General features: G+C 38.2%; 1 protein-coding gene across 7 annotated transcripts in view; it reads right to left on the reverse strand.

The window, feature by feature from the left end:
• Positions 1 to 26544, reverse strand: part of LOC124154797 (septin-7) — a 125453-nt gene that overhangs the window by 30891 nt on the left and 68018 nt on the right. For 6 of the 7 annotated variants that reach the window (XM_046528673.1, XM_046528671.1, XM_046528672.1 and 3 more), the window contains 7 exons: positions 24249 to 24645; positions 21675 to 21781; positions 21497 to 21597; positions 20063 to 20339; positions 18577 to 18775; positions 8725 to 8890; positions 4932 to 4973 (listed from right to left, as the gene is read on the reverse strand). In XM_046528673.1, coding sequence (XP_046384629.1) covers positions 4932 to 4973; positions 8725 to 8890; positions 18577 to 18775; positions 20063 to 20339; positions 21497 to 21597; positions 21675 to 21781; positions 24249 to 24645 — 1289 coding nt within the window. The remainder of the gene's footprint in view (positions 1 to 4931; positions 4974 to 8724; positions 8891 to 18576; positions 18776 to 20062; positions 20340 to 21496; positions 21598 to 21674; positions 21782 to 24248; positions 24646 to 26544) is intronic. The other variant, XM_046528670.1, reaches the window with a different exon arrangement.

The raw sequence follows: 26544 nt of genomic DNA on the forward strand, positions 1-26544 counted from the left end.
GCCGGTTCAGTGGAAAATGGCCATTATTTATTTCAGCGGAGGGTTGGAAAACAACATAGCGCATGCTCAGCCAACTTGATGTCCACTCATAATTTTCTCTGCTGCTAAAGTCAAGCAGTAGTTGAAAAAGCTTTTGATCACACTCACTTCTGTGGTTTGGTTGGTTGTTTTCCCAAAGACATAAAACTTTACTTTCTAGTGAGCATGCTAAGGCATGCTGAAAATTTAATCATGATTAAGGACTCCAATGAATAAACCAATGAACAAAAGACAAACTGCCACTACGTCCACGTATCCTTCAGCATGCTGGACTGCATGAATAAGTCATATACATATAAACAAAGCCATTGCAGAGCCCAGGGTAGAAAGAAAGTTAGACACTGGAAAAAACCATACTTAGGTGGCTTCTGTACAAAGTTCATGGACCCACACAAGCATGCACCATCATTTTCGCAAGCTAAATTATTCTACTCAAAGTCATGCCTGAAAATAATATTTACTGTCACTCCCATCTGCATACTAAATAACATCTAATTGCATTAAAAAATATGTTCTTCTTTCTTTAGAACTTGAAAAATACATACTAAGAATTTTTATCATTCAAGTGTACGGAACATACTCTCTGCATTGTGAAATACGGCAATACTGAGATTTTTTACATAATACATACTCATTTTTCACCTTTTAAAAGCACACCAAAATTTGAATGCAACAATAATAGGTCAGCAGGGGTTTTGAAGCAGTATTGTGAAGCCTGCATCTAAAACCAGATCCTGAAACGTAGATCAACAATGCCTATGCATTCATCTCTCTAGTTCCCCATTGTACGGCAGATAGCCTTGGTTTTCCAATTAAAACTATTTGGAGATACTGTGGATACCCTAACTAGATGATAAGAAGAGAATCTTATGTGATTAAAGATCTACAATGCATTCAAATGCCATTCCTCTATAAATCCTTTAATTAAATCTAAGTCTCAACTATCAAAGCTGACTCAATACCTCCTATGCCTTCTTATCTGGTAAACAAGCATACATCATCAAGGGCTGACTTAAGTCATTTAAATGCTATCCCGCTTTGAGAGCTTGAAACCTCATTGTAAGTATCTGCTATTGAATCTAAACTGGAAAAGTGATCTAGCCCTTGAGCTTTGAGTTTGTGAGTAATCTAGACATTCTTAGTTATCCTATTATAGTTTTTAGATATGTAATTAATCTTTTTTCATACATATTAGTTTCAGAAGGAATTTCCCACAACTCAAGATTGGAGTGACTTGCATAATGAGAAGAGCTTGACAGAAAAAAAAACTACGTTACTTTCACATTTTCAAAATCAATGGACAAACCATCAAGTTTTCACATCAAATAATATTGCAATGTTTGTCAATTTTCTTTTGAATACTGACCACTTCTATCATTAGCAAACTTACAACAAATAATATAATCTCAAATAACAACATTATTCAGTTTTAATCTCAACACAATAAAAAAACCAATTTACTTTCTTGGAGCCCAACGGAGAAACAAGTTTATATTGCAGCAATCATACAAAAATAATAATTTAAACAAAGTAATTTTGATTGCTACAAAATGCATTGAAAGAACTGCAAAAATAACCTACTGGATATTGATGAGTTTACGCAAAATATTGGAGGAAAAGTTGAATCTAATAAATGAACACACTCCCCAGAGAAACATATAAATCCAATAATGACAGCACAAGATTTAGTCATAATTTCATTGAATTTACTTTGCTCATTACTAGAAATGTCAAATTAAGTCACACAAATACAAATAAGCTTTTTTGGTTGTTTTCCAAGTAATTTTGGGTCACTTTCATCCACTGACTTTTGCCCTCTAGTGCTGCAGGCATCTGAAGAGTGTGAAACACTTATGTGACGATTGCCAACGGAAAATACATCAAAACTTGCAGATAACACCCAAGAAAGAAATTTATTTATAATCAAAGAACCACAAAAGCTACAATCAATTAGGAAAAATACACCCCAATATATGAAATAAAGTATTGACGTTTTAAAGACACCAAAGGGATCAAATTCTTATTAACCTCTAGAGAAAAATTCAAGTTTGTTGTAATAACAAAAAAATCTAACTTTTTAAGTACATAATACATGATTGATATGCCTGCAATTAAATTGCCTAAATAAATTCTAAAGGCCGTTTTACTTGGGGCACAGAATTGCGCAGGTTAGAGCTACATTTATTTCTAAAATGGCGTGGAATTGCACGAATGCATGAACGAAATTAGAACAGGGGCTATTTTGCCTTCTCGCCTCCACCCATGTGTTCCAGCAATTCACCGTTTCACACGATGCAATTTTGATTGCACCTTCACATGTACGTCACATTGTGCAATTCCGTGTACCATGTAACTTAAACTAGCAAAAACTAATATAAAAATAATACACCACTAATGAAAAGCGGTATGTATCCTTTTCATGATCTGAAACTTTCTGGGTGTATAAAATCAACTACATATATATATGAGTGAAATAATTCTGCTTAGGTTATCTTCAGGATACAAACTGCATTTTTGCAAATGTTTCAATGAATATGTTGTCCAATACTGTCAATAAAAATGGCAATGGATGACAAGTACTCTAACACTATCTAACTAATTTTATTTAATATTTTCTTTGAAGATTATTGTAATAGTTTAATATAACAGTGTGTTTACAACTTATTTTTACGTTTTTTGGTATATCTTTTGTGAAGTCTTTTTGTAATAAGTTTTTTTAAATGTTTTCCCTTGGGTTATTGGGAAAATAAATAAATACATAAAACACAAAGGCTGAAACGTAGTGCCGATATCAAGAGGTAAACCCAACACAATTCTTTCAATGTACACACATCATCTATCCATGAACACATGTACAGAGAGGCCTTCTTTTAAATAAGAATAAAATATAGAGACCAGCTTCTTTTGAATAAGAAATGCCCATGAATATTTCTAAGATAGCAGTTCAGGTCAGAACTAAATACAGGCATCCCCCATATGCCTCGACTTACGTAAATCCGTACTCACGTAAGTGATAACCGTATTTCAAGTGATTACGTTAATTTTCCAATGCGAGCGCAATGAAGTAGATATTCGCTCGCATTCCCAATGGCAGAAAAAATATCGAATAGCTATCAAGTTTTGCACGTGATAAACAAAACAAAGTGACCCATTTTTATCATTCCTCTAAGGAATTTTCATTAATTTCAGTAGAAAAATTGCTTATAAACCCCAAGTCACCAATCAACGTGAAAATTTGCAGCTCTAGCGATGGAAGTGGTTGCGCTCACTCCCAAACTCAGACTTTCAACTATTTAAAAATTGTATCCTTAAGTTTGGACATTTCCATCAGTGGAATTAAAAGAAAATAAAGTTCGAGCAGAAATCTTTATTGCGGAAAGGAATTGGTTAGTACCCCCGTAAAGGCATTGAAATTTTGAGTGTTGGCAAAGAACGCTACGAAAAAATGAAGAAAAAGTTGACACACGATATTAATTGCGTACTTGTTTACATGTTTCTGGCGACTGGGTTACCGTGTTGTATTTTGCAAAGATTTTATTAAGCTGCATTTTCTCGTTCTCTCATATTGTGTGCCAATATAAATGAATACTGCATTATTGAAAGCTTTTCCTCACTAACGTTGTTGCAAGATAATGACAGAGTTGGCTGAATAAAAGCTCACTTTTAATTAGCTTCGTGCATTGGAAATACTCTTCGATGTTTCCAGCGAAGTAAATATTCAAATGATGATATATTCACCTCATTTAATTGAGATCTGAGAATATGGAAGTATGTTTGCGTGCATGAAAGATTGAGTGTTTGTGCGTGTGAATGTATCTAAGAATATAGTGATGTACTGGTATTTTTGTGCGTTATTTGTTCATAATCCTCGACACCCCTCCTACGTCTATTAACTGTGACAATGAAACCACTAGATTCATCAATCAACGTAATACATAAAAGGCAGAAGATACAATGATTAAAGGTAAAAAGACAATGCAAACTATGGGCCCTTAGATCGCAGTATAACATAATGAATCAATATAAGTATTCAGTTTAGTAATGTAGCATTGAGATACCGTACTTTTCCGAATCCACGCCACCGGTCTATTTGGGGAATAATATTACGCATTTTGATTGGCAATGCTAGAGATGCAACTCTCAAGACTATATTAATGTTTATTTATTTTTTATCTTATAACATAAGAATACGCGGAAGAGTTCATGATTATCGCAGTGAATTGAATGAAACTTCACCAAGAATTTACTGCACATTTCTCCGCTGAGAATCACCCCACCGATCGAAATCTCTGAAGCACTAACGCAGAATGTTCGACTTACGCAGAGTCTGCCGGAACGCATCCCTTACGTAACTCGGGGGATGCCTGTATACACAAAAACCATTAGACACTACGTGCTACCTAAGGCTCAGCTTCTCTGACCTCTGTAGACATTGTAGGTTCTGAGGATTTTGGGAAAATGCCATGCTAAGACAAAAACGGTACATCTAAACCCATAAATGATAGCAAGAAAGTGCATGCAATGTAAATATATGATACGAAAATATAGAGAAGGTACAAGGGAAGTGCAAAATTCTAACAGAAGGCGTATACAAGCAAAAACAACCATGCTTATCAAGGCATGTTTTGATTCAAATGCATGATTTTCAAAATAATCATCAAGCTATCAACAGGGCATATGAATAAAATTTATCATAGAAATGCCACTCCCAATCTAATCCAGCAAAAGGTTGCTCATTAAGACTAATCCAATAGCCTCCCTGACATATGATAACCTATATTCAACCAATAAATTGACCCAACCCCTTTCATGTGAAACAAATGAACTGACCAGTCAAAGGAGAATGACAAATTTCACCCACAGACAACACAACATGACTCCAATTAACTCACCAGACCGTCACGAAGCTGTTCACGACTCCTTGGGTGCATAAACTGAAGAATGGGCAAGGATGATTGGAGCAAAAGCAGGGGTGACAGAGAAAAGGGAAAGGGACAGGGGGGCGAGGGGAAAGAGGGACAATGATTGGATTAATTGGAGAGTTAATTCTGGGATGATCTCCCCCATGCGGGAGAAAAGACCCCAGCCACCACCACCAGTTAATACACACACCTAAGTAATCACGTGAGCAATGGAAAGTTAGTCATTTAACAAATTGGAATTTGACCACAGTTCATTAAGCTCTGTCTTAATGAATTTATGTTCATTTCAAAGAGGACAACGATAAATATCCACGGTAAAATCTAGTAAAGTTCTTAAAAAACGAAAAAGGCATGATTTAACTCCCATTCCAAGTTAATAAAAGAAGTAATTCATGGTGGCTTTAAGGAACACTACCTGATTGGCCTGTCATGATAATATATAACAGTATTCATGGTAAAGAGTTGTAGCTTCAGTGGATCATTAAAATAAACATAAATTAACTAAATATTGGATGATATCCGCGTGTTTAACATAAAGATTTTGTAAGGAGTGTCCTGTATGTGGGCACTGAAGTCTTCACTCAGAACCATAGCCAGTAGGCTAGCACACAAAATGGATTTAACGGACACAGACAAAAATGTGCAGTTAAAAATGCAGCCTTAATATCTATTTTCTTTCACAATTAGTGAAAATTCATCTCTAGCCTCTTTCATGAATTTGGATTCTTTCTTTGCTTAATAATCAAATACTTGAATTTTTTGCCAGCAGTGCTATAATCCCAACATCTTCCCAATTTTTTCCTGACTAGGAGACACCCAAAATTTTGGGACTAAATCTTGAAGTCAATAGTGTGACTCTAATTTTATTCCAAGCCTTACATGTATAAATGGCATTTCTGAGTTCTTTTCTCTCACTAATCTGTACCGCCCCCTCATTTGATGAAAATTCAATGTCTACTGAATGCTACCCCCTCTTTCATTTATTTGGGGAAGCACCTGTACAATTGACGATTACCCCTTTACATGGTGATAACTTTTCCCCTACTTGCATTGCCTCGTGCCCCACTCCACTCTGCAATCCCTGACAGCATATAATGCTTGTTTTTGATGGCCCTTCAGTGTCCAGCTTTGGGCCTTACAGTGAAATCACTACTTCCCTTCCTCGCCCTTCAACAAGTGAACCGCAGGAATTTAAGCACAACAATCTTCCGTCTCCATTCTTCTGCCATCCTGTGAGAAACTTTGACACAATGAGGTCGGATATTTGCTACTGCACTTCTCTCCAGATGATGTGCTAGAATGCTTGTGAAACAGTCAACGTCAAGATGAGTCAATGCAGAAGCATTTCCAAAAGTTGAAATGGAACAACTAATCCATGGCTAGAATAAATAGGCACAGTCTTGGGTCTCAGTCCATTATGAGGTCAGTCAATACAGACAAGATTTCATCCAAATCCAGTACCTATCAAACTCAAGCTGCATACGACCTACGCACGTCTCCACTCTCCGCCAATTCTTAACTTCCCGAAAGCCTCTCAAACACATAAATTTCCGTGCTCAAGCCTAAATTGTAAGTCATGACATATTCGCAGAATTATCCAAAAGATTCCACAGCATACTTAATAATACTAAGTCCTACTAGTTACCCTGCTTTATAACTTTCTTTTGGTGATCACAAAACATAAGAACAGGAGGAAAATCACCGAAACTGAGTGAATTAATATTTTATGTAATGGAAAATTTCCTGTTTCTTTATTTAAATATGTTGATACTCTACCAGATTGTGCCTGAAATGACTTGTTCACTGTTTACCTTTGTCAAATACAACTGAGGCCAAAGAGTAACTGTATACATGAACAACTACAAGAATTGGTTGGGTTTATACAAAACCTACGGATATAATGAGCACTGGATTAAGCAAGTAATTTCCTAGGGTTTATGAGCACTCGTTATACCTCACTTCCATTATGCATTGATCTTGGGGAATCATGAGTTCCCCAAAGCTTAGTGCTCACTGAAATCTGTCCTCAGAGTATTAAATTCAGACCAAAATTGCCAAATAAGCCTAATTCTGTCGCTAAATTAGCCACTCACTCATACTTGAAACCACTTACAAATTAAATCTATTTCTCAAGAAAGTCTCGTAAGGCACACTTCCTCTATGGCAAAGAATTAGACATTTAGCATTAATTATATTCCCCACATTACTTGTCCACAGCAAAACTGCCAGAAAAACCGTAAAAACCTCCTACCAATGGTGAGCATGACTGAGGGGGCCCACCATCACGCAATTTCATCACAGGCAAGTCTTAGTTTTCTGGTGTAGGAAAACTCTTTTTCGTGTGGCAAAACGTAGCAATTTTTCCAACTAAACACGTTGCGTACCGCGGTATTTAAATTCCAAGGAACGCCAATTTGGAAATATGTGCCTATTAGGGCGTAATGCCTTTGTTTTAAACATGGTTAAAAAGCTAATGTTTAGAATATAACTTTACCCAATCAAACGTCATGATTGTTCAATTCATTATAAATAACGAACAACAACTGAAAATGTACTAACGAATACGTATAGTACGCTTTAAAATTGTTTAGGTTGACGTGCCAAAATGACGAGAATCTTCGTCATCCGTCCGGAACGTTCAGGAAAAAAATGACGAGAATTCTCGCCATCCGTACGCAACGTGTTAAGCACGGTCACTACCATAAGGAGAGAGGAGAGGTGGGGAGGGAAGGAAGAGACATAGACCCTGAATGGGAGGGATTTCAAAGGAAGGCTTACCCATGGATGGATAATTTTGTTCAGTCATAGAATGACAGATAATCGGCGCTCTCCTTTAGTAAGCCAACTGAAAGTAACAGTGAACTGCCAGCAGAGAGCCAAAGCATTAATTCCTCCTCTATGCCTTATCTCAACTCATCCCCTACCCTTCTCAACCACAATCAATGCAGCAAGCCCAAGGAACTAATATTACGACTACATAATTTAATTAATATGACTAAAATTTTTGGAATCTCAAAGGGTAAACATCCCACCTGACTATGAATTCAACCCACACCTTCCATTTTAATGTAGAATTGAGAAAATTTTAAATTCATTCAGATTCTCACAAAAGTGAGACATTTATTTCCATGCTACAGTAAATTTACAGTTGGAACTCAAAATATGTCGCTGGCTAATAACAGATTTTCTTACATCTAAAAAAATTCAATAAATACTTGTATGCACTGAAGTTGTGAAATGATCACATCAGAAGTTTTGAGATAAGGATTGTTACGTATGATTTTACACTTTCCGGGCAAATAGAATATTTGAACTTTTCTCGGGTTTCCAAGCATGTAAGATATTTGGAGGCGCTCTTCGATTCTCTTACCCGTGGTGAAACCAGAGAAAAGTTAAAATAAGGATTGTTATGTAGTTATCTCTTCAATAAATAGCATAAAAGAGGAAGATATGACAATTATACTGAAGAGGGTAAAGAAATGAATTGTAATTCTAAATGCATTGACTTGAATCACTAATTTACCATTGCTCAGATAACATGTAAGGAGTAAACAGTAAACCATAAAAAATCTATGCATTTAACCACACAAGCTCAGTGGTGGACTCGTATAGAAATGATATATGGGCAGCATGCCATTAGTGAAAGGGGAGAGTCGAACAGCATAATAGCCAAGGAGAAACACAAGACAACCGGAGCATAGCAGGGGTCAATGAGGAAATATTCCAGGTTTGTCTAGGGCAATTAGCAATCAGCTTCACTCACCTGTTAGAAACACGAGTGGGCTTTCCATCATTCCCTAGGCCAGCCAATTTTCGGCATCTATAATTTTCATAATGTACATTATTGGTGACATCCTTGAGATCTTGAAGATGAGTGCGAATTAGCATGTCTCGAAGAGCCACAAAGTCGCAGTGATTCAAATTCTCCACTAAAAATAAATAAGAGAACACACAGAAAAATATAAACGAATGAAAACTTTATTTATGCTCTGGGTAATTCCATGGAGCATAAAAAAATACAAATTACATGTTATGCTCAACAAACATCCCAGCCAGAACAGCGGATACATATTCCTTACATAAATGGAAGGGAAAAAATGGGGAGAACATGTCCCTCAAGAATTTCTCTAACTTTATGGTTCCGAAGAGCTCATAAGATCACTTGGATCAAATGCTAATATTGCAATGAATTTACTTTTAAATTGTATTCAGAGCACTCACAGAGTTGGAGAGCTAATTGATATTTTTGTTCAGCCATGCAAGAAACAATTTAAACATACAATTAAGCATTTTAAATTCTCAAGGTGGACTTTTGTGCTGAAAGGCTGTTATTGTGGGAGCATGAATGCTTCAATTTTAAGATGGACTTCAGTCCCTTGGCTTTGCTGACGATTAACATTTTGAGCAACTTCATAAGGTTCCACCTGCACATAACGGGCACATTTTAGGACATGACGTCCTCAATACTAGGGATGAGTCGATTCCAAATGTCGATTCTCGATTCCACCGATTCTCGGGCGCGGAATCGGAATCGAGAATCGATCGCCTAAAGTCGATTCCGATTCCATCGATTCCAGGAAGATAAATGTTTTGAGCATAGACTATAATTTTGGGGCATAAATGCTGCCACATACCTAAGCGGCCGCGGTGTCAGCCTTGCCCGTGCGGAGGATACGCCCGGCACGCGGGTGCTGCGACGAACATACCTAAGCGGCCTCGGAAACATGAAAATGTCGGCAAGAGCGACAAACCGACGAACCCTGAATTGGCGCGTGTTCATGAGCAACTCTTAGAGAAAAAAAAATTGGAAACCTCGGGATCCGGAAGCAATGCATGCGTTTTCCGTTCTTTTATTAACCGCTGGTCACGGCAAATCAAATTATTGCGATTATGAATCACATTCGGAGAATTCATCTGGATCACCAATTTTAAAGTATAATAGATCGAAATATATTTTTTTTATTTTCGAATAATATTTGAAGTCTGATGATAATAAAAACGTGCAGAGAGCGAGTTTTCCTGTGAAAAAAGTTTCTTACAAATACGCGCTGAGAGCGGGTTTTTTTTGTGTGTGTAACTTTTTTAGACTAACACGCGTCTGCGTCAATAATGAAAAAATTAGACACATTCGCGTTTGTATAGCCCAGTTTCATCAATGCAACCCTTGAGGAAGTTGATACTTGCTTGGCATGAGCCGCCGCGGCCTCCGGGCAGACTCGACAGGTTGCGTGCCCGCCAGGCTGCTCTAGTATGTATGGACGCAATGAACGCTACATTATTGTTTAGCCACCGAGGCCAAACGAGAATGTAGCCACCGCGGCTATTATTATTTTTAGGGATTGTCGGATCGGATACCTCGGATCCAAATATCCGCGGATATTGCCCTTCATCGGATACATCGGATCCGAAGTCGCGGAAGACATCGGATCTGGATCCGAAATTTTAAATAATAGCTTCAGTGAATACAACGCCCCATCAGGGTGGAAAGAGTTCCGATTCTCTCTTCGAATGCGTCGTCGCATACGATTCTTGTCCTACTCATGAACAGTTTTGTTTGAAAGCTCTCGCAGAGGTTGCGAGTAGAATTTCAGCCATGGCCAGGATTTTCAGCCAGAAAATAAAAAAGGAACCACGTCAAAAGTAACAACGTCGCGGATTTCAGAAAACCACTCTCGGCCGTCCATCAGCCCGTGCCTCTGTTTTTTTTTCGTATCCGAAATCACATGGACCAAAAATTATTGTCTTATAAGGAAAATATCAAATCACACGAAAACAATTGATACGTGTTTCATCCCTAACTCGTCTCACCAACTGACCTTTTTTGGCCTACCTGCTTCAATTCTCTGTTTCTAGACGACAAATGTTAGGAGAGTTACTTTCTGGGCCCGAAGATATCTTGATAGCTTTTCAGCTCTAATTGATTGCCACTCAGTTTTCTATCTACAATTCTACAATTACCCTTTCCTGATATGCAACATTGTCCAAACAGCACAATTTTCAAAGAAGCAAGCGCAGCATTAACCCCTCAAACAATTAGAGACGGATCGGAAACGCCAACTACATGTATCACGTAGCGCGCCCGGCTTCGCTTTGAAGGCAACGACGTCACTGAAGCAAGATCTGACTTCTTCGTCCGACTCCCTCATTTGTAGCCTTGTTGTTTGAAATATGGAGGGAGTGTGCTCCTTCCTCTCCACCTCTCCTTTACGCACTCCTTCCCAGTGGCGTAGCCATGGGGAGGGTCCGGACCCCACCCCCGAAATATAAAAACACAGTTATTGTCCTTCACAAAAGAAAACAAAATACTGAGAAATCAGGAATTTACCAAATTTTTCTTTAATAAATTAAGTTTTTAGATTATAAAAAGTGTTAAAATTAGTTTAAAATCCATTATTTGGTGCCCAGTTTTTCAAAAATTTCCCCCCCTGGTTTTGGATCCCCCCCCTATTGAAATTCCTGGCTACGCCACTGCTGCTTCCTCTCCTTTACGAGCTTCTGCTGCCCACTCCTTCCTCATGCTGAGCGGTTGAGCACCTCATCGCACGTGACGATAATGCAGTTTTAAATACTGTTAATTGTGTTGCTAATTGAGCAGTTGCAATTCAATTTAATGATACATCGATAATAATGTATTTCATTGTGCATAAACATTTCCATTGAGATAAGGAGAACCAATGAATGCCGTGTGTGTGCACTGTGGCGTAAATTATCGCGAGGATGTGCTAAATCCACCTCACCATAGTCGATGGCAGGGGGGTAGCCAGGAATTTTGTTAAGGGGGGGTCCAAAACCAGGGGGGAAAATTTTTAAACAGCAGGGTACAAAGGAGAGGGTTTCAAACTAATTTTAACGCCCTTCATAATAGAAAAACTTCATTTTTTTTCATTTTTGTAAAATCATGATTTTTAAATATTTTTTTCCCTTTTATGAAGGAAAGTAATTGTGTTTTTATATTTTGGGGGGTCCTCTAGCTACGCCACTGGTCAGTGGTTCATCCTAAGATTTTTCCTATTTTCATTTCCAAACCCAAGCGTAACAGTTTAGGCCCTGTGTATGTAAAGATGTTTTTAAAAAACAACTTGAAAGCTGATAAAATAATTTTTAATTTATAAAAATATTAAAATGTGTATGAAAATCTAAAAAGCATTCCATTGATTGTATGTACCCACAATAAACTAGAATAATGACTTTGTTTAATGGCAGGAATTAGAAAATGCATTTGGATTCGAAAATATCCAATTCGAAAGATCTGGCTCCAAAAATCCTGGATCCGTCCATCCCTAGTTATTTTATTCCATTCGATTCTTAAATTTTAATGACAGCAATGCTACAGATAAATCAAAATCCCACCTGTTAGAAGGAGTAAGAATCGATGGAATCGGAATCGAGAATCGGGAATCGATTTGAAGGAATCGAATTTGGAATCAGAATCAAAAAAAAGTGGAATCGACTCATCCCTACTCAATACCCTCTCTGAGACGCTTCCCGTCTGCTAACCAGAAACCAGAAGAGAAGACAATTGATTGATACAATCAATTTGATTGAAATCAAAATGCCTTTTCAGTAGCAACGGGTGGCAAACACAAATATTTTGCACTCTAGTTGTCTCTCGAGCCTCGTGCTTTATGAGTGAAAGCGATTAATGTGGACCAAGTATCCTAAACCATCAAAGCCCTACATCAAGCCCTGAAATATATACAGTGGAACCTCGTTAAAGCGAGTACGGGCTATAGCGACACCCCCGCTATTACGAGAGATAGCCGATGCACCGTCAATTGACCCTATAATAGGCGTGTTAAAAATTCGTTTTTACGAGACCGTTTCGGTGTTGGCTCTCGCCATAGCGAGGGTTTCACCGCCGGAAGACTTTCATCAAGACTCCTTAACCTCTGTAATTGCTAGCGATCTGTTAGAAATGAAGTTAATGGAGTGCTCGGTCTCAAATTTATGTGGTAAACTGTCGTTCGATAAATATAATGATTGACGAAACAATGCTTTGCATGATTTTTATTAAGTGCTGTGCTTATAAATTCTTTGAATATTTAGTGATGCAAAAAAACATCGCCTTTCGTCTGGATTTATGCTCACGTTTATTGGATAGATGTTTATCTGTCGCCGCACCACTCCTGTTCCTGTGTATCTGTTCGCAACAGGTATATTAACTATTATTTGCTCCACCTCCGGTAAAGCGACAATTCGCTATAGCGAGTGTTTATTAGTGCACCGTGGGGTGTCGTTATATCGAGGTTGCACTGTATATATCAAGACACTAAGTGATATTGAACATATTTATTTCAGTGTTTCTTGATAAATAAATAATTAGACTTTAAACGATTGAAGGGATGAAGAAGGTTTGATATGGAAGGGTAGTCAAAAGTTGGAAGCAGCGGTTGCATAGGAGATGTGAAGGAAGGTATGGTCAGATCAGGTTGATACATGGGAGAGTATTGTTCTGAGGGTAAACACATCGTAGAAGTAAGATTCTACTTCAAGATCCAAGACGTAAACAATTTAGGTCAGCATGTTTTACCACATGCTCATCTCTACATAAGTCAGACATAAATCTAACACGACAGTTTATAAGTAACTAGAGATATTATCAAAAACATATTTTAAATTGCTGTAAACCAATCGATACCTCCACAGCATAAACAATCAACAATCACTCACCGAATCAAATCTGCTCATCTAGATAGCCCTTATTGAACCAGATGAGCGGATTTGATTCGGTGGGCGATTGTTGAGCATTTATGCAGTGGATAGTGCATTTATCGCACTATGGAATAATCCAAAACTGGAAAGATATGACAGGTAACATACATTACCCTCATGGAAACAGAAAAATTGCTCATTAGCAGTAATAGAATATTACCGTATAAGCGCGTGTAAGAGGCGCACCTTTTTTCCCAGAAATTGCAGCCGAAAATGAGGGTGCGCCTCTTACACAAACTTCTTATCTTCCCCCCTCCCCTTCACCGGTCGCAAGTCTAAGGGGAACTGAGTGGCCTTGGTTTTCAGTGTGAGTCAGTCATCTGTAATCCTAGGTCAAAAAAAAGCAGCAGGCAGGGGAGTTTCTCCCTTAGTGACGTATTTTTAAAATGCTCCTGTTTGCTTTTCTTGTAAGCATCGCGCCGCCATGTTGGTACCCCAGAGGTGAACATGGAAAAGATCGCGCGGGGGTTTTTCGCTCCGGAGGGCGCACTAAATTTACTGCTGCGAGTGGGCATCCCGCAGCATTTATACTGGATATAGTAATCGCTTATCAAACGTAGAGAAACGCGTATTTTTGAATGACATACCAGGTCAATAGTCAATATCTGTCTTGCAGAGTAATTTCCATTACGCTGAGGACCTGATTTTCCAAAAATCATCTTCAGACGCTAATATGAGGATTATTGCAACTGAAAATTATATTGGTGTCAAAACCTGCGCTTTAAAAAATTCGAACGAGTGTGTTCACTGTTGGACTAAATTGTGGATGGAAGAAATCAGAAATGCTTATAAGTGAAGAGTGCGGAAGGAGAGGTCCAGGGGAAGGAGCGCGATCCCTCCGTCTTCGAAGCAAGCAACGAAATACGGAGGGGAAGGAGCGCGCTCCCTCCCCTCCGTATTTCAAGCTACGAGGCTATGAGCGAAGGAGCACGGGAAGAACACGTCCGATCTTGAATGTGACGTCGCTGCCTTCAAAGCGAAGGGGCAAAGGCACAGCAATGTGATATACGCAGTTTGCGTTGCCTAAAGTTTCCAGTCCGTCTCGTTTTGTTTGAATGCGCTTATGCTACGCTTGTTTCTTCCGAAATTGTCCTGTTTGGACTATTTTGAATATTAGTAGCCTTGTTGTAACTATAAATCTTTGTGTCAAACAATTAGAGCTTAAAAAACTTAAATTCTGTCAGATATGCGTCGCGTTAGATCTCTTTCTTTTTTTGAACCTCGTGCGTGTCAAGCAATTATTGAAAGCTATCGAGATATCTTCGGGCTCAGTAGATGACTCACCTAGCATTTGGCCTCCATAAACTGGGAGATTGATCAAGGTCAGTTGGTGAGACGAGGTAGGGATGAAACACGTTTCCATTGTTCCCCTGTAACTTGATGTTTTCCTATTTTCCTGTGGGGTCTCGGAAAGGAAAAAAAACGGCAGAGGCATTGGCTGATGGAGGACCGAGTGTGGTTCCGTTAAATCTACGACGTGGTTATTATCCTACGGCGCTGAGATTGCCCCGATTGTTCTCCAAGCTCTTGGGAAGGTTCATGCTATGTGCCTGTCGTGTTTTGCCTTGAAATTTTCCACGGCTGCAATTCTATTGCAATACTCCTGCGAGAGCATTTAAACAAAATTCTTCGTGAATAGGACAAGCATCGTAGAGCAACGGCGTATGCGAAGAGAGGATCGGAACTCTTTCTACTCCCTCTTATGCCGCTATTACCGCCGCAGTTATCACAATTTCCTCTTTCAATTAATATTGAAAGAGGAAAGTTCGATAACTGTCGAAATTCCAGGCGTACGTCTGCAACACCGCGCGATAGTATAAAAAAAATGCCGCCAAATTTTTTTCTTCATAGAAATGCTCAAAATAGGGGTGCGCCTCTTACACGTGTGCACCTCTTACACACGCTTATACGGTAAATCTTTTACTAATTTAAATCAAAATTAATCTTATTTCTCTTACGTTCAATGGTACCAGGCTCAACTATGTGGAAGTTGATATTCACAAATGAAAAGAGACTTCGTTGAAAATAAATCAGTGTAAGTCTTCTTTTCATTTGTGCTCATTTCTCTTTTTACGAATTTCCAGGACGTGCTGATCCCATGACAAATTACATGAGAGAGTTAGTCCAAGGTACCGAACACTATTATTAATATGAACAGTTGTACTGCCATCACATACAGAGGAGAGGCAATCATAATCCATGCTGTTTTAAGAACTTTTGTTAACAAGAATAGTTGCCCGAGTTTATCTGACGTTTAACTGGCGGTAATTAGTTTCAGCCGACTTGCTGATTGAACAGATATCAACTATTCATTGCAACAATACAGTTTGAGGGACCACCAAGATTCGATTGTACATAAATTTGCAAGTCATTTGCATAAAGCATGAATTTATAATGTTAGTTACTTTTAGCCTGATCATGAGTGTTTAAATTAAACAAAAAAGGCCCATGAACAGAGCCTTCAGGGAATCCCAACGTAATATGTATACATAAAATAGACCATTTATGAAAATGCTTCTTCAAATAATGAGAAAAAGATTTTTGAAACTAAACAAAGACAAGAGAAGAATGTTCTGCAATTTATTACAAAGGGAGGAAATTAAAGATGTGCTTTTAAACCATCTAGGTGTTTTACCATTCTAATTTCGAGTAAAGTGTGCACCAACTGAGGTATGTTAAGCATATACAGTAGAATCCTGATTTAAGGTTTTTCAGCGGGGACAAAATTTAAAACACTAAATGCGGAAAAACACTAAATGAGGACCTGCCACTTTTTTCAGGTTTTAGGGTCTGTAATGATTGGAATGGCTTTTTATGAATAAAAAATATTATTTTAAGCAACTAAAAGGTGCTGCATGCAGCAAAAAATTCATTGATTAAGTGTTCTCTGCCCAATGAACATTGGATAATACTTTTCAGGAATCAGCTAAAAAAGTGGGTAGTAAAAATAAGTATAATGAGAGGATTACAATTGTTTTAACGAAATATTTTAAGAAAATTATAATATTCATCAACTTAAAAGCATTCCCACACGGAATATTGTTATGGAAATTAGTGATTCCAAATTATGTATATTTCAGTGGCCTCGAAGGAATTTTAAATTTTTTTCTGTAAAAGTGATCATGTAGCATTTCTAATATAATAAAAAAGGTATAAGGAGGTACTCGAAAAATCGTCATTGCATCAATAAAGATGAGTGAAATAAAGGGACAGCAGAATATTGCTAATCCCGAATTCTAAACTACCGATTATCTAGGAAAAGGGAGGTTTTCTGGAATTTTGCAAATTTAACGTTTTCTGTTGACTCGGCGAAACGAGTGATTTATGAGCCTCCTGTGAGCACATTTTGGATTCGAGGTCATCCAAAAAGGAAGAATCTTTTTTCTAGTATGCGTACAAGTCGATGGTGATTCAACTCGATGATAACACCAGATTCGTTGTCATATATCCGCGGCCTCATGCAGGTCGAATGGAGCCGGGAGAAGTTGCTTACGCGGCACGTTGATCACCTTGACTCAGACTCACCATGCTACTCGGCAGCTTTTAATAAAATTTGGTTGGACCTTGAATAACGATTTTCTATAAACTCAGTCAAGTGAAACGGTTTAATCTTCAACAGAACTGGATTTCATCTGAAAAATTGTCAGTGCCTCCGGAGTTTGGCAATTTCGTCCGAGTTATGATGCCGCAGTCAACCACCAAGGGATTCCTGCTGGATTTTCGTATTTTTCACACTCCTCTATTTTACTGTGATTATGCGGTGATGTTTTTCCAGCATGAGCGATTTATTTAGAATCATGGACCGAGATAGTCCGTCAAAACTCCGATTGTCATTCACTTTTGACATGAAATAGCACCAGATAAATATCTTTGAATCGACAGCGATGTCAAACAGCCGCATGTTGGTATATGGGCTCCGGGATATCTAAATTACGATGTAAAATAATGTTGTTCAGTTAGGAAAGAATGCTTTCACCCACGATCATGACAGGGGAAACATTTCCTCGGTTCTTTCGCTGTTCCTCCGTGGAAACTGACCTTGGAATGGATTATAAAAAGAATCTTCTAGTGAACTGCACAAATGATATTGGGCCTCTTTTGAAAAGAGAAAGTAGCCGACTGGAAAAATATTGGGCTAACAATGAACTTCCCGTGGAGAGTAGAGTTGAAAGGGGCATAAGCCGTCAATTGAAAACATTTCGAGGAAACCAACATTGTAGCGGCCCTCGGAGGATAACTCGTGTCATCAGTCGTCACGTATCATCGAAGTTCACGAAGTGAAGGATAAGGTAGTTAGAGGATATCAAGGGATGACTTAGCTCCATTAGATCGGATCTGATACAAAAAGTGTCTGGTATTTGGATCAGAAGGGGAGCAAAACATTACGAGAATACAAATCACCCAGCTTGCGAGTTGAAGGTCCCAGCGCTGCATTTGCGGAAGAAAGCAGTTGAAGAAGCCTTCCCCGGTAGATTCTAATGACTCTTGGTAAACTTTCATGAGACTCTCCTTGTTGATGAGCAGAAGTTTGAAGATTTGGATATCATTTGTATAAGCCGTCATGAAAAAACGTTAAATCGGGCAAAAAAATCTTGTACGGGAAAATTTTTTACGACCATAAATGCGAAAAAATGCAAAATGCGGAAACACTAAATACGGATAATTTTTACATTATCCTAATAAGGAATGAATCGGGACCCAAAAAAATAAACGCTAAATGCGGAAAAACGTTAAATGCGAAGACGTTAAATCCGGATCCGACTGTACATGCAATTTTTTTTTCTAAAATACATGAAAATGATGAAATTTTCAGACAAAACAAAACTAAAGGAAGAAAAAACAAAGAAACGGTAATGCATTACAGCCAATTGGCTACCAAGCATTGATGGGTCATGACCATTACCTTCAGCAATACCCCATGGATATCTTCGCCCTCGCACTTTCTTTCCACCTTCCAACTCAACAACAGCATTCGATCCAACCACAGCAAAAGGAACACGCTCCCTCAATTTTTTTTCATTCGCATCATCTTCATCACCAGTGTCACTGCCCGAAGGGAACTCGTATATTTTTATTTTGTGCTGCGCAATTTCTGAAATAATCTGTAAAGAAAAATAATTCTTTAGTTACACAAGTACACTTAAAATATCCAATAAATGATTTTCCTGAATTATCCCTCAAAACTGCAGGATTAAATCTTAATATTCTAATACATGGCATATCACAGGATCAAAATTAACTCGGACCTCTGGTTACACACTTTTATGCATTGATAGGGTCTAAAATGAAGTTATGAGCCTCTCACGTGGAAGGATAACAGATGGAAATGACAAGCATACCACATTTTGAGATACTCAAATTTGCTGGTCATATCTAAATTCAATGGATGACCCCTTTTAAAATTAAATACAAAGCATGATTCACACATGAATATGAAAAGCAAGTTTGCATCCATTCTGCAAACACCAGCAATTAATCTCTCAGTTTTCATTGGTAACAAACTCTGTTAAAAATGAGCACAGGTAACACGAGGGCCTCCCAACAGAGGATATTTTGCCTGTCACAAAGGGGACAGAGAGAACAGTGCCTCACTGAACTCTCATAAAAGAGGAGATCAACAGATAGATCATACTCATTCTTAGGCATTGACACAATACTTTTTCCTAGTTCATCTTCCCTCCACTTATAAAAAGCCCACCTTATAAAAGAGGAAAGATCTGAGGTTTTTCTGACATATGATGATATTGAAGTTGTTTTGGGTTTCCCACCGGGTGAGGTTCTCCATCTCTGCTGACGTTTCGATGGTCGTGTCGTCCATCGTCATCAGGGCTTGTCTTCGCGTTGAGTGATCCCACTTATATAGTATGGGCTCCTGGTCAGGTGACTTGTGATTGGCCCGCCTTTTCCCACCTTTTTTCCCGGGCCTCTCTGATGTATTTAAGCACCGGTTTCCACGAGTTACTTAGGCCGTAACCAGCATCACGATTCATGGTGTTAGTCGCCGTTCGAATTCAGTTGCTGTCCTGACCAAGGAAGCAATTGAAATTCGAATGGCGACTAACAATGGACAATGGACGACACGGCCATCGAAACGTCGGCAGAGATGGAGAACCTCATCCGGTGGGAAACCCAAAACTACTTCAATATCACCTCATAGAAGTTTAACCAAGAGGAATATATCCTTAGAAAAAAATTCAAGCCGCTATACAAACAGCAGTGAAGAGTGAAAAAACAAAAACCTTTCCACGTTTTCATTTAGGTAAATGAATACAGCCAAAGTTTCTGACAGAGACGATATTTTTTCATCAGAGGGACAACTGTTTAGAAATTCTTAAGAATGTTTTTCAATGCATAGCATTGAAGATTTATTTGATTAACGCTCTCCTCACCTGCTTCTTGAAATGAGCACATTCTTCGGGAGTCATGGTATCTGCCTTTGCAATCACGGGAACCACATTAACACGATCATGAAGGCGCCGCATGAATTCAGCATCCAGGGGCTTCAGTCCATGGCCAGAGGGAGCCACGAAATAGAGGCAGCAGTGAACGCGACCATCAACCCCACCCCCTCCTGACCCACCCCACCCTGGTCGCCGCCCAACTCTTGATTCAGCATTCAAGTATTCTTCATACTTCGACTCCACATAATCTATTACTGGCTGCCAACTAAAAGATATGAGAAGCAGCAATCACATTTGCACCACTCGAGCATGGAGCATGGTGACATCACACAGTGTTCACAAGGACTATCTCAAAAAACTATAAATGTTACACAAAAACATCTGAACACTCTTTATCGATTGAGTGCCAAGAGGGATTCCTTAATTGTAGCCCAATCACCCTATAACAAACCTAATTTAGTAGGTGAGAAAAATATTTTTATTCAAATTTAATTATTATTTACATGAAAACTATAAGGATTAGAAAAAAATACACACATGAAAAAGCTAATTTCATGGCTAACAGAGGTTTTTCATTGTGATGGTTAATTTGAATTTCTGAGATCATTTTCGCAAACACTGCGCTAGAGATCTCCTTATCTAAACACATGTTTTCCTCACTTTCTAATCTAGTCACTGCTAAGTTGGTATAATGTGATGCCAAAAATATTTCAAGCCAAGCATGCTGATTATTTCCTATAATCATCAAATTACTGTTTTGCACCCACATTTAATACATGCACCAACTACAGTAGAACTTGTTTAGAACGTTTCTGAAGGGCACACACTAGGATTTAATAACAGATTGAATATTGCGTGGAATGAATGTCATCCCTAAAGAACTACTTTTATTTCATTTTCTTAGGAGACTACCATCAACTATCTTTTCTTAAAATTCAGATTATTTTTATGCAAATCCTTAAGCTTTCAAGGTTTATCCCCCCATCACCAGTGATTACCCAACATTTTCCCCATTTTCTGATTAGCATACATCCTCCCATGCAAACAATTCTTTGAGCATAACTACAAAATAATAAGCAATGCTTAAAACTAAAGTTTCCCATAAGTAATTACAGTTGAACCCTGGATTTTGTTCTATCTCGGAATAAAATCTCAAAATAGCAAAAAGCTCAATTATAATGAGCATCATTATTCTTAAAATGTAACTTCAGGTTCATTTCATTACATTTTATTGAAGACCTTCAAAAGAGCATAATCTCTCAATGAAAGATTCAAATGAAAGCATTTTCTTTATTCAACCATTGAAAGGACAAGGTATGTATTACAGTCTATGCCATTTTATTTCAAAGCAGGAAACTATCTAAGTGGGAAAAAGGAAGAAAATGGCACAACTTGAGAAATGAAAACTACAAAAATGCTTACCAATTGCTGTTATCTACCGCATCACCAAAACCAGGAGTGTCAACCACAGTGAGCGTTAAATTGACTCCGTTTTCCTTGAGCAGAACCCTAGTTGTTTCCACCTATGCAAACAAGAACAATATTTATGAATACACTCAGCCAGGAGAACCAAAATTAAAACACCAGAGCACCAACTCACTTGAACAGTCTTCTTAATTCTGTGGGAAGGGCCAGGATACTCAGGAGAATAGATATCCGCCAAGAACATAGAGTTAATTAAGGTCGACTTTCCAAGACCAGACTCACCTAAAAAGAAAGAAATATATGATTGGTATATTCAATATACTTAAACATACACCTTTTCTTACTCTATGAGTTTATTTGTATGCATTGCTAATATGGCATCGTGTGAATGAATATAAAGTCACTTTCAAAAGTTTTAGGAAAAATTTTGTGGTGCCTATTTCTGCTTCTCAAGGAAATTTAGTTTCCCTTACTACTTTTGTTGTCATTGGCTACGCACTGCAAATATTTCATATGCACGTGAAGATATATGCACTCAAAGGCGAAGTTACTGGCAAATATACCATTTTTTTCGATTTATATTGAATTAAATGATTATTTATTTCATGTGCATTTATTGTGTACTTGCCCCAGTTTTCACTTTTGGTTTGTATTTTATGCATTAAAAGTCTTGCATTGCAAGTAGCTGTGGTAGTCTCGAGTAAATGTGCTGCTTTGACGGTGAAGATAGATAGATTGAGTGTCTGCCATTGGAAACTTGGTCCTTGACTTTTTTTCAGCACATTCACTCGCTTTGTATTTCTTTGAGGCTTCAAATCATTTTGAGTTAAGTTTTTCAAGGTTTTTGCGACTGCAACAGCTTAATATACCTTTTCAATGGTAATGAGTCATATAAAAGTTAAGAATAGGGCAAGTGTTGTCACATTCCTTTTTAAGAAAGGCTGGTACATTTTGAAGCTTATGGATTTACAAAAGAGGATTACTATCACCCAGCATTTAAGGGCGAATAAAAATTCAGTGCCGCTGTCAACATAATTGTTTAAGACTGGTGACAAAGGGCCATACATATATACTGATTATTGCAAATTCATAAATTGGTTTTGATTGCTTTTTGTTTTCAAGATTTTATTTAATGAACACCATGGTGATCAGCCCGCCACCTTATGAGAAGGTTGATGGAGCACCGTGTTTAACACCACAAACCTCTCAGCAAGGGAAAAGAGGGCTAGCCACTGGTAAGGGTTGGATAAAAATCTGGTCTTGGCATTAATGTGCTTTTGAAAGACAGGCAGGAAGGAGTTATTCTTTTTCTTTCATTACTAACCACACGATGTTCAGGGTGAAGGTGTTTTACACTAAATATTACATGGTTATAAGGATCAAACTCAGATCTTACTACCAATTCCAGGACCTATTTCTCTATTTTGGCAACGAATATACCTATTTGAATGTGCTGTGTAGCTTACACTTCCAAAAAATATACATATATGTATCCATGTTTCAAAACTCCATGCTTGCTTAATACCGAACGCTTCAGCTTAAAAAAAAAATGAAGAAGACATTTATTTCATAAAAAAAAACTAAATACAAGCTTCTACAATCTACCATGTAGATAGCCTGAGGTTCAACATAATGACATTTATTTATGTAAAATGAGATTGACTTGCTTATGAGCTCAATAAAGACTTTTTTCCTGACATTTACGACGGAAATCCCCCCTCAGGAAAAAAATGGAGCAGTGACATTTTGCAGCTTGACATTCAAGGCAAAGATATTTAAGAGCTTCTCCCTACTTGCCCTTATATGTATGTATCTCAGGAGAAGTATAAGGGCACGTGTATCAGAGAAATTGGGCATTTCATGAAAATTTTCAGTCAATAACTGTCCTGATATAAATGGTCAATTCCTTTCATATTACTTATTTATTACCAGTCACTCTAACGAATCAGATATTCATTTGTGATTCCAAGCAAATCGAAGCAAAATAACTCCACTAAAATTCAGCAATGAGGAAATGCTGACATTTTTCAACTTTGAATTACACTGACATTGCAGCTAAAGTAGTGCAGATAGTAATACACAAATTACTCAGAACATTCTAAACATCACAAGCATTCTTTCTTGTAAATTTAATCTCTTTACCACTAATGATTATAAATTTTAATAATAAAAACAAAGAGCCCAAATATTTGACGATTACAATCTATTAGGTTCACGAAATAAAATATTTTCTTCCTCTCTATTTCCATAACTGAAAATTGAAATAGAATGAAGTGTTTTCTCTTTCTTCCCCCTACCCTTAAAAATCCACAGGGTAAATAACAGAAAATGTCAAAAGAACAATTGACCATTACAATACTTCCGCTGTACCAGCTTCGGAGATGTGCATTACTGTGCGTGCGCTTCAAAGAAGTATCAATTAATTAGTTTGATTTATGCTCTCAGTTATACTTTTTTAACCCATCATAATTTTTCCTGCAAAATATAAATTTCAGCTACCAGAACTCATTTTATAATTAATAATACCAAGAATGCCCTTCCAAAGCAGATTAATCCACAAAAGATTTACTTTCTGAGATCAACAAGATTGATGGCACATTCAAATACATATTTGAAACAAAAATCTTTGCATTTTTACAGCTAATGAATTAATGATCCACTCTGCCTACACTTTTGGTCTCATTTACTTTCCCAACAACTTCTGGAAAAATCTGTCATTAGAAGTTGCGGCATATGCAAGAATACTTACCAACGACCATTAATGTGAAGTCAAAGCCCTTCTTCACTGCTTTGCGGTAAACTTGGTTGGGTAAGTTGGCAAATCCTACATAGCCATCCAGCTCCTTGTGAGCAACCACGGGCCCATTTCCCGTGCTTGCAGCTGCCCTCTGCTGCGCTCTCTCTCCAGCTATTGTTTTGACATCTGTGCTACTCTGTTGAGCTGTTCGTGAGGCCTCCCGAATGCTCGATGCGGAGGCTGGAGGTGCAGGAGGGGGGCCTGTTGACCCCACAGCCGGGGATGGAGTAGGCTTTGACGGTGCGGATGCAGTTCCATTGGTGGCGGGTATTGGTGGAGGTGCAATACTTCCCTGAGTGCTTGGAGACTGAATCTCATTCTTGAAAAATAGCTCCCTTTTACTTTGAAGCTGAAAAAAAAGAATTTTACAATCAGCTATAGAAAAATCACGAATTTGAGCAACATGCCAATAAATATGTATTAGCTATAAAATAAGGGTATATCCACTTTGCAAGTGCTAAAATTTAAAGATATGATTTGCCTCCACTCTCTTTTTTTTTTACTTTTTTCCTCACTTATCCTCATTTCAAAGCGCAAACTCCACATCAAACTCTTATTAGCCTTTACTTTACATTCTGACTCAATGGTCAACTCAATCATTTTTTCAGATATTTCCTCGACATCAATGCCTCCTTTGCTATTGCTGATAGTATTACTCCAGTAGTTGGTCTGAATAGTTTCACCTCTCTACCTAATAATACCGAAGAAATTTTGATAACTAAGAAAGAAAAACTAAATAAACATAGAAAATTTGATCCCTTATCATGTGAGAACACTAAACTTTGCTATAGTTAGTATGTTGTGTATTCCTTCAAAAATCTGTCTTTTACCAAACTTCATTACACAAATGCTAACCAAGTTAAGATGCAACAATATCAATAAGCAAGAACAACAGCCTTAGCATTCTTGTTCATGACTTATTTTAGTAATGATTTGTGAAGCAATATGCCCAGCAACCATACAGGCATTCCAATAAGACTTTTTGCACATAATGCAATAGGATTTCAGTAATTTTTTAAATTTTAAAAACTACGTTCTACTACTTCAATTTCCTTAAGAAATTTTTCCCATGTGAAAATGTGTTGAGCGCATAATTTCAACAAATTTTGGTTGTTGTGCCTCAGCTCTTCTTAGAGAAATACATTATTGAAGATTTCCTAGAGTATTTTTGATGTTACAAATATGTATAACAAAAAATGTAAAAAATATTCCGAAATGCTCAAGGTGACTCCCTATTTCTCCGGATGTATTTTCTCATAGAGGAAGGAAATATTTAATTGAAACAAAATATCATTCAAAATCCGTGGCTACAAAATGGATCTTATCGTCACGTGGAGGGGGATTAGTGGATAGATGAAAAAAGAGATCTTTTGAATAGGCCACGAACATAACTCTTATTTTCCCTCGCCAATTGGAAACTAATCATCATAATTTTTGTAAAAAAATCGTGGAACGCGGTAAATGCAAAAGGTAAAGCAAATGCCGAATGTTCACACGACGGAATTCAACAGATCATGTGCCACCTCTTCAATCATCAAGAATCCCATCCATGCCACACATGAGTGCCCTTGCAACTGGTTTCGATGGCCATTACCATACGCGGCTGGAACCCCGAAATGCGTGAATAAGAGCCTAGGATATAAGAACCAGGCCAAGGGAGAGGCCGATTCCAATTAAGTATGGGTGGTCGGAAGAAAGAAAGAACGAACGCTGGCCTGACCGCACGGAGCTCACTAAACCCTCTCCTCTCCCCGTTCAGCTCATCTGAGTTCGTGGTCGGAGGCAACCGGATTTAGGAGGAGAGCGCTCGCATTTCTGGCGTTAGGCCCTCTGCCTAAACGGCCCCTCAAACACAACCCCTGTAGCGTGAAGACTGCAGTGGGCAGAAGGGCTTTTCCCTACAGCGAATACTCTTCTGCCAATGGCCAATGGACTTCTTGGCGGTCACGCGGTTAGCCGCGGCAATTCTCCGGCATTCGGTCGCTGAAGCAGTCGGAGAGCTTCGGAAATAATCGTGAAATACCGAGGGGAACATTTGGAATATGCCCCTACCTCTCTCTCACACACGGAGGCGGCCACTGGGAGATCGTTTTCGCGACCACTTGCAGCAGGCGGTCTCTAGCGGGGACGCCCTCCGGAAGGAGCCGAATATCGCCAGGATCGCGAGAATCCGACCCGTGTACCGGCCAGAGGACGTCAGACAAACTGTAGCTATCAATGGGCTCATTATATTTGGGCGCATCATTAC

This window comes from Ischnura elegans, chromosome 1 (assembly GCF_921293095.1).
Source record: "Ischnura elegans chromosome 1, ioIscEleg1.1, whole genome shotgun sequence".
Taxonomy (NCBI): Eukaryota; Metazoa; Arthropoda; class Insecta; order Odonata; family Coenagrionidae; genus Ischnura; species Ischnura elegans.